The following is a 16224-nucleotide window of genomic DNA, read 5'->3' as shown; positions in this document are numbered from 1 at the left end:
GAACTGGCAAGAAACTTTCCGCCACTCTTTTTAATCGCCAAGTATTGTCATACAAATTGTTTGAACTGGAGCAATACGACAGAGGTTACAACGTATTTTTACTTTTACAACTACTATTTAGACTGGTGAACTTTTTCTGGTAGTCTGGTTGAATATTCATTACATATAATATTTATTATATACTATTGTATATAAAAAAAAGAATACTAGAATATCTCTATTTCCTACATGAAAGATCTCAACGGTATTTAACCAATTCCTCGAAGAAATTTTTTGTCACAAATGTTAAAAATATTTCAAATCTTTTAAACTATTTGAAAAAAAAAAAACAACTTATAAACTTTACTTACCCCCAACTTTATCCGTGTCAGAAAGGGCGTCCGAGCTGGTGTACCGCGACGAGTAATTTGGGCACACGAGGTCTGGTAAATGGTTTTCAATATTGGCCCTTTCCAAAAACCACACCAAGTTCCAATACACAATGGGATGGGACTCAACAAACTCTGGCTCCGCTAAACTTGCGTCTCCTTCTCTACCTGTTGATTTTACACTTTTATAACTCGTATGCGACAAGATATTCACAATTGTTCCACGTGCCTCGTACGAAAACGAATTATTTGCGTAATTCGCCAAGTTTCGGGTTTTAGCTAACTACAATACCATTTATAAAGATGTTGACTTTTCACTAATATGAAATATAAATATAACTGAGAAAATATTTTAGGAAGCGGGAATACTTTGACTTTATTTAGCAGTAGTAAGAATATCTTTTTTCTTTAAAATATTAAGTTAAATTTATTTATATTAATATCAATTAATTGACTTTTGTTTTCTATTTCGTATATTTTATTTAAAAATGTAATCTGTTTTGGCTTTGTATATTGTCGAAGTATTTTCTTTTTTTAAATATGTATATGTGTAGCTATAAATAATAGTTTGTTATGTGTATGAAACTGGTATTTTCTTATACTATTTTCTAAGAAATAAGTAATAGGCAAAAAATCTTACATTGTACACTAATTGTCGTATAAGTTAAAATTTTCATTATTATATTATTATGTACTACTAGCGGAACCGACATACGTGGTCTGTATACACGTTTTAAATACAAAAACATGATCTAATTGTAAACCTAAACCATTTTCGAATGCTTTTTGTCATTGAAAAATCAAATCAAAATCGATCCAGCCGTTTAGGAGTTAAATTACAAACACACGCACAGTTGTTGTGTAAAATTTCTACGTCTTGTACTAGTAAACTTGATATATTTTTAAAGGGACAGATCACCTAAAAAATATTAGTAACTCTCCAATTTCATTCCATTAAACCGCAGTTTACATAAACACGACTTACCTAGAATGGATTCAAACTCTTTTCTCAGCACCAACGGATTCAAATAAGGCACACTCAACGTCTCCGACTGTGTTTGCTCTGCTCTTTTAATCTGTAATTAAATATATTTCTTGTTATCAAAAAATTCAATGATATTCCAATAGAACAACATCCACTACAGAGACACATCTTGGCGCGCACCACCTCTTTATGGAACCTACTGCCACTCCATGTATCTCCAAACAGTTTCGACTTAGGGGCCTTTTAGAGCACTACCTTATAGGTTGGCAACGCACTTGCAAATACGTCACGCATTTTTGTATAGAACAGGGGGCAAACGGGCAGGGCAAGGACACTCAATGCCAGAGGGCTCGCAAGTGCGTTGCCAGCCTTTTAAAAATTGGTACGCTCTTATCTTGAAGGACACAAATCCATGAAGTACTATCGTTTCATGACACTTTGCAAACACCCACACAGCTCAATCAGAAAATTAACAGTGACTAAAAAATTATGAAATCTTTCTTCGCTTGATAAGCAAGTAGTTGACCATACTTTCTTGCCTGACCTTTCGTTCTTACCTGTATGGAAAGCAACGGCACAGTATGTCTTCCGCAAGCAGTGCACCGCGTGTTAAGGTTGGAGTCATCGGCCGCCCAACCAGCCATTATGTCTTCGTCGTAGAGCCAGGCCAGGCATTGGTGGCATTGCGAACAAGATGTCATCTGTACTATGACTGACGCATCTTTGTTGGTCTCCTAAAAATATCAATTATTTATTTTTTAGTAACTATTTATTTGTATATATAATAGTACTACTACTAATTTCTTACATTTATTTATAAAATCAATACTTATTACAGCACCACATCTGCATTCTGCAGGGTAGTTCGCTTTTTATAATACTTCTAATTCCTATCTCAAGTTATAATCACGACTTGAACGCTGTCAAACTTCATACAGAAGAAATATTAGACAGCTCATGAAACTAGATTTTAAAGCAATAAATACTTTCTGTAATTTAAAATTATAAAATTTTAAGTTTTTCTGAAATTTTGCGCCATGTTCTCGTCAACTTAGCTTACTTCTTTGTTTACTAAGGAATACTAAGTTTTCATGTACAATTTCGTTATTTTTAAACCTTATCATATCTTATGAACTTATTATGAACGTTACTTATAGAGATGATTTGGTCCTTCGGGACCTTTAATACATACATTTTGTTGGGGATATAAATTGTCGGGAAGATGTGACATAAGCGTCGCCAGTGACCCACGTTCCATACTGCATGCTAGTTCCGCATCACTCGATGCCCTTCTGAAGCCTGGTGCGCTTGAACAATCTGTAAAAAATATTTAAACCGAGTCATATGTTAAATGATACACTTTATTTATTTATTTACATCACACACAGTACTAAAATTACTAATTATTTTACAAAAAATCTCACATCTAAAATGTGTGACAATTAATGTAAGCATAAGTTTCACAAAAAAAAAAAATTAAATAGAAATAAAAATTACAATTAAAACATATACGATAGTAAAAGCACACAATAAAATAAAATAAAATTACAGAAATTTGTTGACACTTAGAGCAGAAAAAAAAGAAAAAACATCATCAAAACAGCGAAATTAGGTTTGAGAAAGGCACCCCACAATGCTTTCTCTAAAACCGATCAGCCCACTACCGAATATATCCAGCTCTGGATACGCTGTATTCAATTTGATGAAATCGCGAAGCAGTTTTGGCAGAAGGAACTTTGTTTGAAGCTGGGTGTCAACTGGCTTTAATCGTTTAATACATGAGCTTATAACTAACATAAAATTAAGAATAGTGGGGTTGCGACGCAGGATTAACAATAAATTAACTTGGCCTATTTAAAGGTTCTTAAATCAAAGTGACACTTCAATATAAGTGGCGAAATATAGGACCTATTGGACATTATCGGAAACTTCTTGCCTTCAAGTGTGGGATGATTGCTAACATTTAGTTTACGCTGCTAATTATTGACTAATATATATGTGTACATACGTATGTATGTGTAACTTAACAATGTTAGGTTACATAACTACCGTTACAAATTGTTTTTTTGAAAAATATAAGTTTTTGAAGTGAAACTTCTTTAGAATCGTTGTGATTTCAAACCGGATGCAACGGAACAAGCGACAGTAAAAAGAGACAGACGCATAAATTCGTAGGATTTAGCGTGGGAGAGAATGAGATGGGAAGAATTGTGCAGTGTATAAACTTTAAATTGAATTAAAAAAACTTTCTGAATTAAAAAAACATAGATGTGCAAATAATTCAATAAGTAATAATCACCGAATTTCAAACTTCCATTATTTTAGTTTTTATCAAATTAAAGATTGATATTGATATTAAACTTATAAATGAAAATTTAACATAGTCCTACTTTTAGTTAGTGAAAAAAGTATAATTTACATATTATTCATTATAAAAACTTTGTTTTTGATGGTTTCACTTCTACCACGTGTGAATTGCACACATGAGTTTTTTTAGAAATGTCGGGTATCTAACATATCTTTACTTGTTTTTATTCTCATAGTATTTAAAAGCTTCTCGTCTGTACGCATAGATGATTAACTACGATTCCCTGATTTCATGTAAACGTAGGCACGCGGGTAATTTACTTAAATAAACTATACGGTATAACAGGACTGTATGAATGAATAGTATATGGTTTGTAAAAAGAACCAGAGGAGTATAGCCGCCGCGCGATTCATATGACCAACAAATATTTTTTTTCAGCTGGGTAAAAAAGTGCTTCTGCTCCATGTCTCATCATTGATTACGAAAAGTAAAATGATAACGTGCGACTCCGTACGAGCTAAAAGCAAATGAAAAACTACAACACAAAACTATTCGTCTAAAGTACGAACGGAGTAACAGCTTTTTAATTACCTTCGGTATTAAATTCTGATGAACCGTCAGTCGAGTCTTCCTCCGTAATGAAGCTGGTCAAAGCACTGGTTGCGTTTCCTATAGCGCCTTTAACCTTAACCGGCGTAGAGTTAGCGGATATAACTTCCTTCATTTCGTCAAACTTCTTCGCCATACTGGTGGCAGCCGATTTGAGGCTACTAAGACCGCTTTGTAGCAATTCGTTCGATTTCTTTCCAGCTATACTTGTTGGACTGAAAATTATTATTATTTTACCGAACTATCTAAATTAATCAGAGTCCCATTAGTTCCCCACTACCGTTTAGTTATTTCATCACAGTTATTTTTTTTTTTTTAAAGACAATTCACACCAATTGACCTAGTCCCATGCTAAGCTGGTGAAGCTTGTGTTATGGGTACTAGGCAAGGGATATACATACATATTATAGATAGATAGACATATAAATACATACTTAAACACCCAAGACCTAAGCACAACACCAAATGCTCATCACATCGATGTTCGCCTCAGCCGGGGATCGAACCCGGGACCCATGGATTCGGAGTCAGGGGTACTAACCACTAGACCAATGAGTCGTCAAGTCGTAAATCACTTAACATAACAACTTCTTACATAACAATAACTCAAGTTGTATGGTCATAAATCGTGAGCGAACAGCTTAAACAAATTAAAACTGCCATCACACATCAACGTTCATCTGATCTATAATAATCTACACTAATATTATAAATAGAAAAGATTTGATTGTTTTTTGCATTGGCTAAAAAACTTGAGGACTAATTTGAAAAATTATTTCACCATTAGAACTCTAGGTTATCCCCGATAAATAAAGACTATATTATATTTTCAAAAAAGGATACTGTATCAAATTACGATAGAGTAATTGATGGGAAAACAATCAATAAAAATTCCTAAATCGCGTACGCTACAATAGAGCAAAGTGATGCACTTCAGTTTTATAAAAGACAAGATATTTATCTAGAAAAATATCCCACCATATGACTTACAAAAAATATTCATTCCGCATTTAAAAGTCAATTTACCGAGAAAAGATTTAATGCGGAAAGCGCAGAACACGGCTTGTTAATAAATATGGTTTTAATATTGTGCAAAGGCTATTATTTTCTGTGTACAAAACACTTTCTTATGGCTTCGTTCAATTTAATAGCTAGTAGTTTCTCTTATAGACAGCACACATAGACAAACACAGTTAGCACAAGAAGTTGAAATAACTTACATTAATTAACAGACAAAAAAATTAGACCCAACACCGTTATTAGCAAAAAACCCTCAAAAGGACGCATTATTCCATCAATATTACCGTCACCGAACCATCACCAATTTTAATTATACATTCCTTGGATCACGCCCATGGGCTTACCTTAAGTAACTTTCAATAATTTCTTTTCCGATTTTCATGTCTTTACGCAACGAGAGGCGACTGGGCGAAAACCGCCTGAGGAAACAAATATTCTAATACTTCCGTAGGCATTTAAAACTTCAGTCTCATTAAGCACCTGGCTAATACGTTTAGAAAACATTTTGTTAAACGTTCAATAATGCTTTATTTTCGTAAATCTCAGCGTCTTTTATACAAAAATGTATATATATTTGTCACTTTTCTAACAGACAATTATTAAATAAATTTTAGTTGAATTCGGCCAATTTTATAATTTTGATACTTAGCGGAATTTTTATTACACTAAAAAGCTAGCAACATGTTTTATTACTACAGTATGTAATAAAGAGGTATCTATAAAAAAGTGTATATATATTCAATAATTAAATAAACACTAGGATCTGCTATACGATAGCTCTGATAGACGACTTCCTGTACATTGAATAAAAAAACCATCTCATTGTAAATCTAAAGCGTTCTCGAATCCATTAGAACACACATAAAAAAATTTCATCGAAATCGGTCCAGTTTAGGAGAACTTCAATTATTATACACGCACAAAAGATTTATATAAAAAGATATTAAAAAACAAATTTTAAACCATATTTTAATAAATGTTACATAGGTATTTTTATACATCCTATGTTAGGGTCTAGTTTGACAATGGACAAACGTGAAAATTGTGAATTGTTTAATAAAATGAACCTCTCATACTATACTCACCCAAAACTAATCTTCAGCGAGTTCCCAAGACTGACAAGGCTCGACACAGTAGCGGGCGCAGTCTCGCTCCTATGCAGTTTCCTGGCGAAAGGAAACTATCGAGGTTATCGCATTCTATTATTTACTGACATCTAGCGGGGAGTTAGCGGGGTGAACAGTCAATTGGCGTAGATATCGTGGCCCGATTCAAATAGCCATTTAATATTGACCTTACAATTAAGTAGACCTAACATTAAGTAGAAAACAATTTAAGTTATATATCGTCGCTGTAGAATGATAACCTCGTATGGCCAAAGAACCAAACATTATACATCACAGGAAACGAAAAATGTTTCATTTCGTCAAAGTCCGCTAAAATATTATTAAGTGTTTTTGTCCATAGTTTTGGATGGTAAGAAAGACTTATTTATTAATAACTAACAAGTCTTTACTTCATGATTATACCAGTTAAATGACATAAGAGTTTAAGAATATAAAAAAAATGTTTTTGATATACGGCATTATCATTGTACAGTGACGATATGTAATGTTAAAATAACTATCAAATTAAATTTTATTAAAACGTTTCAGGGACAAGACATAAAATGATTAAGGCAAACGCTAATGTCATTCCCATGCCAAGCCCCAGGATTGTGAAATTTACGATCCGGCCACGACATAAATCTCGACACGTAACTTGGCCAAATTGTGGAGGAAAGTTCGCGCATGTCCCTTTAGGAGTAAAAAATAATACGATTGGCCAACTTATTTGCCGGAATTATACAAACGCATGCGCATATACTATTGGTGTATAGCATCACACTATCTAAAGTCTCATGTTTTATCATTCTAGAAATAGCGATTGGATTCTACATTTTCAAAGGTGGGAGGGATATTGGTTTGGTAAAAACACATTCCAAGGCCTAACCCAATTGGCCGATTTTCAAAATACGTGAAGGACTACAAAGTTTTACACACATTAAAATCTTATATAAAAAAAACAGATTTCATTCTAAATCTTACCTACAATACCAAGAAAACGCCTTTGTGCCTGCAAAGCCCGTTACATTACCCCCACAGACAAAGAATTGTAAGAACTGGTCCTAGTCATATCCCTTAATAAATACACACACACACACATATATATATATATATATATATATATAATTTTTTTGTACTAATAAACCTGTCCAGTGTGATTTAGTCACGGCAATTAATATTATTTATATTCCATTCAGGATTTGAACTTAAAACGACCTCGTCTGCAATGTGCTAACCAATGAGACAAATTAATAGCAAGATAAATGTTGGCATTTTTTATAAGTAAAAAGTCAAAGGAAGTTTTATACCCGGCATTCTCTTGCGGTTCGTCTTGGAAGGAGTTGCTCCGTCTATGAAACAGCTTGGGGCTGTCGCTCAATTCGTGTTTAGGCGGTGGTGGTTCTTCTATACGGGGCTGAGGTGGCGTTAGTGGCTCGTCTTGAGATAACGCTCCCAATGGGTCATCTGATAATACGGGAGTTCGGGGGGATAATCTGGAAATATTCAGGGTAACGTAAGAAAATATGATATGAAAATATTTTGTTTAATTTATAAATAACTTTTGCTAACATTCTTTGTTCTTAAAAAAGGAAAGAGTTATGTTACATTTAGTTAGTAACATATGGGTGTCATATGTTACTAAGGTTTAGGTTCTGAATCTCACCCATAAATTTAAGTAAACGTAACATAATAATCACTAATATTATAAAAATGTTTATTTGCATAGAATAGACTCCAAAACTACTGGACCAATTTGAAAAGTTGTTAAACCTTTAAAATCGTACATGATCCCTGGCTATAGATAATAATGTAATCCAAGATGTATTCCATGTGCCATGTGTGTACGCTGCGGAAACTATACAAAATATAGTGGCGAAACAGTTTTATAGAAGACATCAATATTACAGAAAACAATCACATGAGAAATTTTTAATGAGAAAATTTAATTATCTGTTTAAGACATAAATAAATACACTTACTGTTATATACACAATATAATTTACAAAATCCAATCATGCTAAAGTTAAAAAGCTATTTTTGAAGTTATACTTCTTTAGGCGCGTTATGAAAAATTTATGAGAGTAAAACTTTACGATGCGCGCGCACCGTGACACAAAATTAACAGAATGAAGTTGCCCACGGAAGATGCATTGGAAATAATTTAAAAACAACATTCGAATAATAATAGAATTTATGTTACACTTAATGTAAGAGAATAATACTAAATATTTATTTATTTAATTTTTCAAATGTAACCTGAACTTTATTGACTATAATGACACCTTATCCAGTCTTTGATTATTTAATTGTAATTAATTATTTGCATGCAATCAAAAACTATTTTTAATAATGCCAAAGAAGTATAACTTCTTACGCGCGTACATAAGTACACGCACACTCTTTTTTTTATTAGAAAATATCTTACTTAAGCGGGGACTGTTGATTCTCCAATTCATTGGGTACGGGAGTCGCATCTCGCTCGGATTCCTCGGGGAAGCTCAGGGCTCTCGTACAACGGGCTTTTGGATTCGTATTACCTGAAATATATGATTCTGTTGTTCATTCTAGGCGTTTGTAATCTATTCTACTCTAGCCGGAGTCCATAATTCAGTATTCGAAGAAACTAAGCTAAAACTAGTTTTAATGGTAGGACATAAATATTATTCTTAAGAGTTTATATGGTTTACTAGTGGACCCGACAGACGTTGTCCTGCATGATATTTCAAGCAATTAGTAAAGCAAAGTATGAAAGTACCGACTGCAGCGCCATCTGGCGGGCTGATTTGTGAATCTAAACCATTCCCAGATCCCCTTGAACACACACAAAATTTTTTATCAAAATCGGTCCAGTCGTTTGAGAGAAGTTCAGTGACATACACACTCACAGAAGAATTATATATATAAAGATTAAACTTGCAATAATAATAAGATAATTGCACGACTCTGGCAGTGCTCTACTCTCGACATGTCAAAAAACCCAGTCTTTCGAAACTTGAATGACTTTTTTCTTACTAATATAACACTTACAGAATAATATGAGTGCACTAAAATCAAGTTATATAATCTATCAAGCACATATGGTTTATGAACAATTATTTTGTTTAAAATAGGAAACAATAACATTAAAATCAATCATTCTTGGACGTCGAGAGAAATTGGTCGAAAAATTTATCGTACCAGAATACTTTTTTTCTTATTATAGTCTAGTCGACAAGTTGAAAATGGAACAAAATAGAGAACCTGCTCTTAAAATTATGTGCGATAGCTCATTGGATCCGGAATGACGCCTAGAAAAATGTGCTAAAAGCGTGTATTAGCACATAAAAAATTGCAAAAGTTATAGACAATCAAAGATGAAAAAAAAAATGGCATTTAGTTTTTTGCCAATATTTAATAAACTATTCATATTTAAGAAATTTCAAATAAAGATTCTGAAAGAAGAGGAAATTTCCAATAAAAAACTCCCAGCTCCCGGAACTCTATCTCCATTATTTATAATTTTAATTTAACGCTGAAAATAGGTCTGCGGGTGACATTTTTAGGATTCGCGCGTGGCGTCAAAAGCGACTACGGCACATTAATTAATTTATTTAAGGTATTGAATATTTTTTTTTAAATTTGAAAAAATTATGGTGTGTTCTGAACACTATAATTAATTTATTCCCGTTGAAAATTTTACTTAAAGTTAATTTTTCAACAAGTTAAATAATTGTTAACAAACGAAATTTTCTTGAACGACCGTCTTAATTGTAAGTGAAAAAAAATGTTTAAATAATGGTCGTAAAAATATTTCGCTTCGTAGAGCCTTTCTTACATACATACTTAACAAGATCGTGTCATAAAAGTTAAAAAAATATTTATACTTTGTTAATAACATTTTTTTTACTTAAACAAAAACTTAAAAATCCATGTAATGTTGTTAAAAAAATTTTTTTTTTCTAAATCATCATATAATTGTTTTTTTATTAATACAAGATATTTATTGATTTGCAAAAAAAAAATTCCCGCCATTTGTTGATAAATTTTTTTTTTACAAATTGAATAAATCAATATTTAAAAAAAAATTTTTTAACACAACTTTATTACATTAAAAATTTTATGATTTTTAAAAAAAAAAATTTCCTTAATAACAATTTTTAATTGTTTATCATCGTTTTTTTTAATTTTCTATTGTTTAAATAATTAGTTAAAAAATATTTTTTTTTCAAAAAGTCATAATTGACAGTCTTCTATAAAGTAACAGAAATTTTTTTTTTTAATCAACAATTCTATTGTTTATTAACTTACCAAGTTGTTATAAACAAATATTCAACTTTTTTTTATTTTTTTTCTAAAACTTCTAAAATTAACAAAAACAACCATATATATAACAAAGTATAGAAAAATTTTTTTTGTAAATTTTTTGATTATCATGAATATTACTTTTATTTAAAATTGAAATTTTTTTTTTTAAATATTGATTTATTCAATTTGTAAAAAAAATTTTTATCAATAAATGGCGGGAATATTTTTTTTTGCAAATCAATAAATATCTTGTATTAATAAAAAAACGATTATATGATGATTTAGAAAAAAAAAATTTTTTTAACAACATTACATGGATTTTTAAGTTTTTGCTTAAGTAAAAAAAATGTTATAAACAAAGTATAAATATTTTTTTAACTTTTATGGCACGATCTTGTTAAGTATGTATGTAAGAAAGGCTCTACGAAGCGAAATATTTTTACGACCATTATTTAAACATTTTTTTTCACTTACAATTAAGACGGTCGTTCGAGAAAATTTCGTTTGTTAACAATTATTTAACTTGTTGAAAAATTAACTTTAAGTAAAATTTTCAACGGGAATAAATTAATTATAGTGTTCAGAACACACCATAATTTTTTCAAATTTAAAAAAAAATATTCGATACCTTAAATAAATTAATTAATGTGCCGTAGTCGCTTTTGACGCCACGCGCGGATCCTAAAAATGTCACCCGCAGACCTATTTTCAGCGTTAAATTAAAATTATAAATAATGGAGATAGAGTTCCGGGAGCTTGGAGTTTTTTATTGGAAATTTCCTCTTCTTTCAGAATCTTTATTTGAAATTTCTTAAATATCAATAGTTTATTAAATATTGGCAAAAAACTAAATGCCATTTTTTTTTCATCTTTGATTGTCTATAACTTTTGCAATTTTTTATGTGCTAATACACGCTTTTAGCACATTTTTCTAGGCGTCATTCCGGATCCAATGAGCTATCGCACATAATTTTAAGAGCAGTATCTCTATTTTGTTCCATTTTCAACTTGTCGACTAGACTATTATATAAAGTTATACCCTGGGTATTCCTAGTTAATATTAGCGTTCTAAGTACTGTCGTTTAATTATAATTTGTAAAAACTAAAATACGACTGTGTATTTTCCTCACCTTAGAGTTATGGCGCCACTATATATATTATTGTTTTTTTTCAATCATTCATTTTCAATTATTTTTTATTTTTTTGTTTTAGAATATTTTTTTAAAAATGTGAATGACCGCTATGAGGCGTGCACTTTTGGATTTTTCAAACTATTATAACATTTCTCGTGACAAATTCTAACCAGGTAAATTGAATATAACGTAGAAAACAATTTCACAAAACGATCTATTCCCGATCCACCCAATATAACTTCGAAAGATATGACTCACCAAATGCTAGCCTTTGCAGGTTCTGAACGATTTGGGCGTCTCCCGCAAAACTCTCCGACCGCGTCAATATGCGCAGATCTGACGGACTCTCTGGACTTACGTGGATAGTCTGATAAAAGAAATAATAATACATACTTTTCTTCAGGGTTTGTAGGTATTCTTAGAACCATTTCTTCCATTCTAACCATAAATTAAAATTTCTGCCCTCATTTAATTTTGCTTATATTTTTAGAGCTTTATTCTCATTAATTATATTTAATAAGTCCAGGAGGACTACTAATAATTATATATATAATACTATGATCTCATCTCTTTCGGTCTAGTTGTGTTTACACTATGTTAAACAGAGAAGTTTAATATGCATGAAATATCAAGATCTCAATAATTTCAATGAAATCTGGTCTAATTTTATTATGATATGATTAAAACATTTAACAAAAATACAAATCTTAAGAAAACTTACCTGTCTCTTCTCAGATATAGGCACAGATGGCTCGGGTTCTTCATTACCTAAAGAGTTACTTCTAGGACGCGACGTTTCGCTGAGATCAGGATCTGATGGAAGGCCTAAAAAAAACATTTTTTTACAATAAATAAAATTTGTATTGCTTTTGGTTTTACTGATACAAGTAAACATAGTATATACAATCAATTCATTATTTATTAATTAAAACCTTGTTAGTTTATTTTTAACTTTACATTAAAATATTAATAAATATATGTTAGCAAAAGCTACAACTAAAATATCTGCTGCAATGTAATAAAAACTAATAAGAAACACAACAATTCAGTATTAAATATCAACGCTCTCAATGTTACTGTAGACAAGTTAAACATACCAGATATAAGTATTCCCGCGTGGGCGGACAGGCCATGTGCCCGCGTATGCGGACGTGCGTGCGTGTTCGTTCGTACTATGTTCCCACGACGACACAAGGCGTCGAACGCGTTCACGCTCGCTTCTGCTTCACGTACACCCACTAAGAAAATTAATATAAAATGTCAAATTGCAATTGTAAATAAATGACTATACACATAATCCTTAAATAAAAGCAGCTTTTTAACCAGTATTTGAATATTTTCTTCGTCGATAAACCGACTTCGGCCTTGAAAGCTAGTTTAAAAGGATTTCAAAATGGCGGATGATAAGCTGTGTGAAATTAGTATGGTAATCGTTTTAAGTATCATTTAAAATGTTGTTGACACTATTTGTTAGCAAGAAAATTTATGAACATTTTTAAAGCTTAAGAGCAGTACAATTGAGAGGTGTTTTACTAACAAATTTTTATCGGTAAGGGAAACTATTCCAAATACCACTTTCGCGGTAATAGATGGCGTTAATATGGCAACATTGTAACTAATCATAATATCAATAATCTCTCGCTGATCCTGATCTCTGAAAAGCACTCAACACGTGAAGTTTAATTTAATAATTTCGCTTTTATATACATAAAGATATCTTATTCAAAGCTGCAATTCAAACATACTGAACAGGACTATTATAGATGTTCAGCTAAAAATAATTTCAAATATGTTTTGTACTGAGTTATAACGCTTACCCGAATCTAAACTGGTCCGACTTCGCATAGGTTCAGCTAAAACTGAGGCGGCTAACTCCGAACCTTCCCCCGCCACAGTACGGACGCGGGGTAAAGTACCACCAGCTGCAATAATACAATAGTCATGATGATACAAATATTTTGGACAAGTTTCTTGTCCTTATACAGTAAATTTAAATTAAAACCTATTATTTTTTAGTCTGGTAATTCTAAATTTAAAATAACTGATATCATTAGTATAAACAAAGTATTATCGTTTGACAGTGACAATATAAGAATCGAAAGATTCTGTTTCGAACTAGCGAATACGTTTTAGAATCTTGAAATTAGTAAAGGGTTCTTTTTATTTATTTATTAAAATTAAAAGCCATCGTAAATTGATTTCATGATGGATGATATAATCTACACTACAACAACAACAATATATTAGAATGTATGTAACGGAATTTCTTTGTCTCTTCCTAACGATAAAAGATTTCTCTTATTTTTTTAAATGATAATATATTAGAAATATTGCAATTTATAGACGTATAAAATTGCTGTATATATATTTACTGTATATAAATTTTAGACTTGATACATACTACCAGAAGATGCGACATTCCCGGTAGCTCGACTGGCTCGTTGTGCACCCGCCGCACGGAATAAGGCCACGCCCATCACGGCTATACGTAATTTGTTCCATATCAGTTGACCACTGAAATTTATAACTAACTTAATTAACACTTCTTCGGAACAATTCTAAACAACAACAATTCTAAACAATAACAATTCTAAGTCTTGAAAAAATAAATAATAGTTTAAAAAACGGTAATGAACAAAAAATACTGGTTTTATTGTGAAAAAGCGTGGGTTGCTCGATAGACGAAAAATATGGCACAGAGCGCCCCACGCTTTTTCACAATAATACCAGTATTTTTTGTTCATTACCATTTTCAGCCTAAATTAGGAATTATTTTTCACTTTTTAGTTTGATGTGCTTTAAAAGCGTGTTTTTTTAGTTATTTTTTTTATTTTTTTCATTTTTTTTTTCGGATTATTGCATTGTCATCGATCTTTGACAGGTGCGCAAAGTTTGAATTAAATCTGTCCGTTAAAAGTGGGTCAAAATCGAGTCCGAAGGAGTCGGTTACATACATACAGGTGAAGCTAATATAAAGCGTGTAAAAAAAGCGGATTTTTATAATTTTAAAAGCATGATAAATTAAAAAAAATATGTATCCATTCAAATTAAAAAAAAGTTACATAGAATATATGAACTATACGGATATTATAAATTAATCATAGTAAAGTTAGTCATATGCGACACAGTTTTTAAATGCGTGTATGTATATACAACGTGAGTCATGAAGTTTTCTCATTTTTTAACGAGTTTATTAAGCTAAATATCAGTTTAAAAAAGTTATAATATACGTTTTGGTAAATAAAACAATAAAAAATATTAGAATACAATAATTGAACCAGTTACCTCGGCATTTCCTTTGGCCAAGTGGCTTCCAAGACGCATTGATTATAATACCCATACGTCAGAGCATTGGGTTGGAGACCAGCTCGCTTCATCAGGAATAAAAGCTGGACAGCCAACACCGGTAGTGAGTGGATACCACAAAGTTGCATCATCACTCGGTAACACACCTAAAATTAAAAAAAAAACTTTAGAGGTGTCAAGGGACACCCGGATGGAACGAAATTCCTTTCGATTAATTAATATGTTAATTGGTATCATAACAGTATGATAGATTTTCTCTACACCAATCTTACGACGAAAAAAAAGCCAACATCACGAGGTGTTCCCAGGCGGTCACCCATCCAAGTACTGACCTCGCCCGACGTTGCTTAACTTCGGTGATCGGACGAGAACCGGTGTATTACAATAGCAAATAGCAAAAAAGTGTCGTGACAACTTTTCGTTTTTTCCGTCTAGCCCCCTTTCACAACGCGCGATAAGGAACTTCGTTCCAAAATATATATATATATATATATATATATATAGTGATAATCTATATATATATATATAGATTATCATTTATACGGATTTATATATACAAACTTTAACTTTATGTTTATCGTATTAAATTTCTAGTATGATAATAAAAATCAAAAACCACAAATGATGTCAATAAATATATAATATCGTTTATGGCATAAAAGTGTCATATTTTGTGTGGCACTTTACTTTGTATGTTGTATGTATTTGTGTTCTTTCAATAAATTTAATTATCTATTCCTCCCCCTGTAGAGATTCATAACCTTAAGAATCTGATTGTACCGATCCTGAGATTTTGATGCGTCATTTGTTTTATGTGTTTGCTGGAGGAGGCCTTTACCCGTGAAGGGGTTCCGATCGACGGTACTGAAGCTAGGATATAGGATAACAAGCAAAAGAAAAAAAAGATATAAAAATGTAAAATAATCTAAGCTGTGTATTATAATTTGTTTTCATTAATTTTTTTCATTTCATGATTGTAAATAAAACCGACTATATTATTATTATTTAAGTATCTGAAACTGTTCGAAAAATTATTCTACCTACATTTATTAATTACAGAATATTTTAAATATGGGCAAGAAATTTAGTCTAAAGCTGCGTACGG

At 31.5% G+C, this 16224-nt stretch overlaps 1 protein-coding gene across 6 annotated transcripts in view; it reads right to left on the bottom strand.

Moving 5' to 3' along the window:
* The window catches only part of LOC125050130 (DENN domain-containing protein Crag), a 34721-nt gene that overhangs the window by 3289 nt on the left and 15208 nt on the right, over nucleotides 1-16224 (bottom strand). For 3 of the 6 annotated variants that reach the window (XM_047649745.1, XM_047649746.1, XM_047649747.1), the window contains exons 18-32: nucleotides 15099-15265; nucleotides 14215-14327; nucleotides 13631-13735; nucleotides 12911-13051; nucleotides 12535-12638; nucleotides 12072-12180; nucleotides 8822-8933; nucleotides 7704-7889; nucleotides 6376-6456; nucleotides 5635-5709; nucleotides 4253-4485; nucleotides 2546-2670; nucleotides 1911-2087; nucleotides 1354-1444; nucleotides 351-536 (exon numbers count right to left, since the gene is read on the bottom strand). In XM_047649745.1, coding sequence (XP_047505701.1) covers nucleotides 351-536; nucleotides 1354-1444; nucleotides 1911-2087; nucleotides 2546-2670; nucleotides 4253-4485; nucleotides 5635-5709; nucleotides 6376-6456; nucleotides 7704-7889; nucleotides 8822-8933; nucleotides 12072-12180; nucleotides 12535-12638; nucleotides 12911-13051; nucleotides 13631-13735; nucleotides 14215-14327; nucleotides 15099-15265 — 2005 coding nt within the window. The remainder of the gene's footprint in view (nucleotides 1-350; nucleotides 537-1353; nucleotides 1445-1910; nucleotides 2088-2545; nucleotides 2671-4252; nucleotides 4486-5634; nucleotides 5710-6375; nucleotides 6457-7703; nucleotides 7890-8821; nucleotides 8934-12071; nucleotides 12181-12534; nucleotides 12639-12910; nucleotides 13052-13630; nucleotides 13736-14214; nucleotides 14328-15098; nucleotides 15266-16224) is intronic. The other 3 variants (XM_047649748.1, XM_047649750.1, XM_047649751.1) reach the window with 3 other exon arrangements.

Source organism: Pieris napi, chromosome 6 (assembly GCF_905475465.1).
Source record: "Pieris napi chromosome 6, ilPieNapi1.2, whole genome shotgun sequence".
Lineage (NCBI taxonomy): Eukaryota > Metazoa > Arthropoda > Insecta > Lepidoptera > Pieridae > Pieris > Pieris napi.
This window is presented reverse-complemented; position numbering and strand designations above follow the sequence as displayed.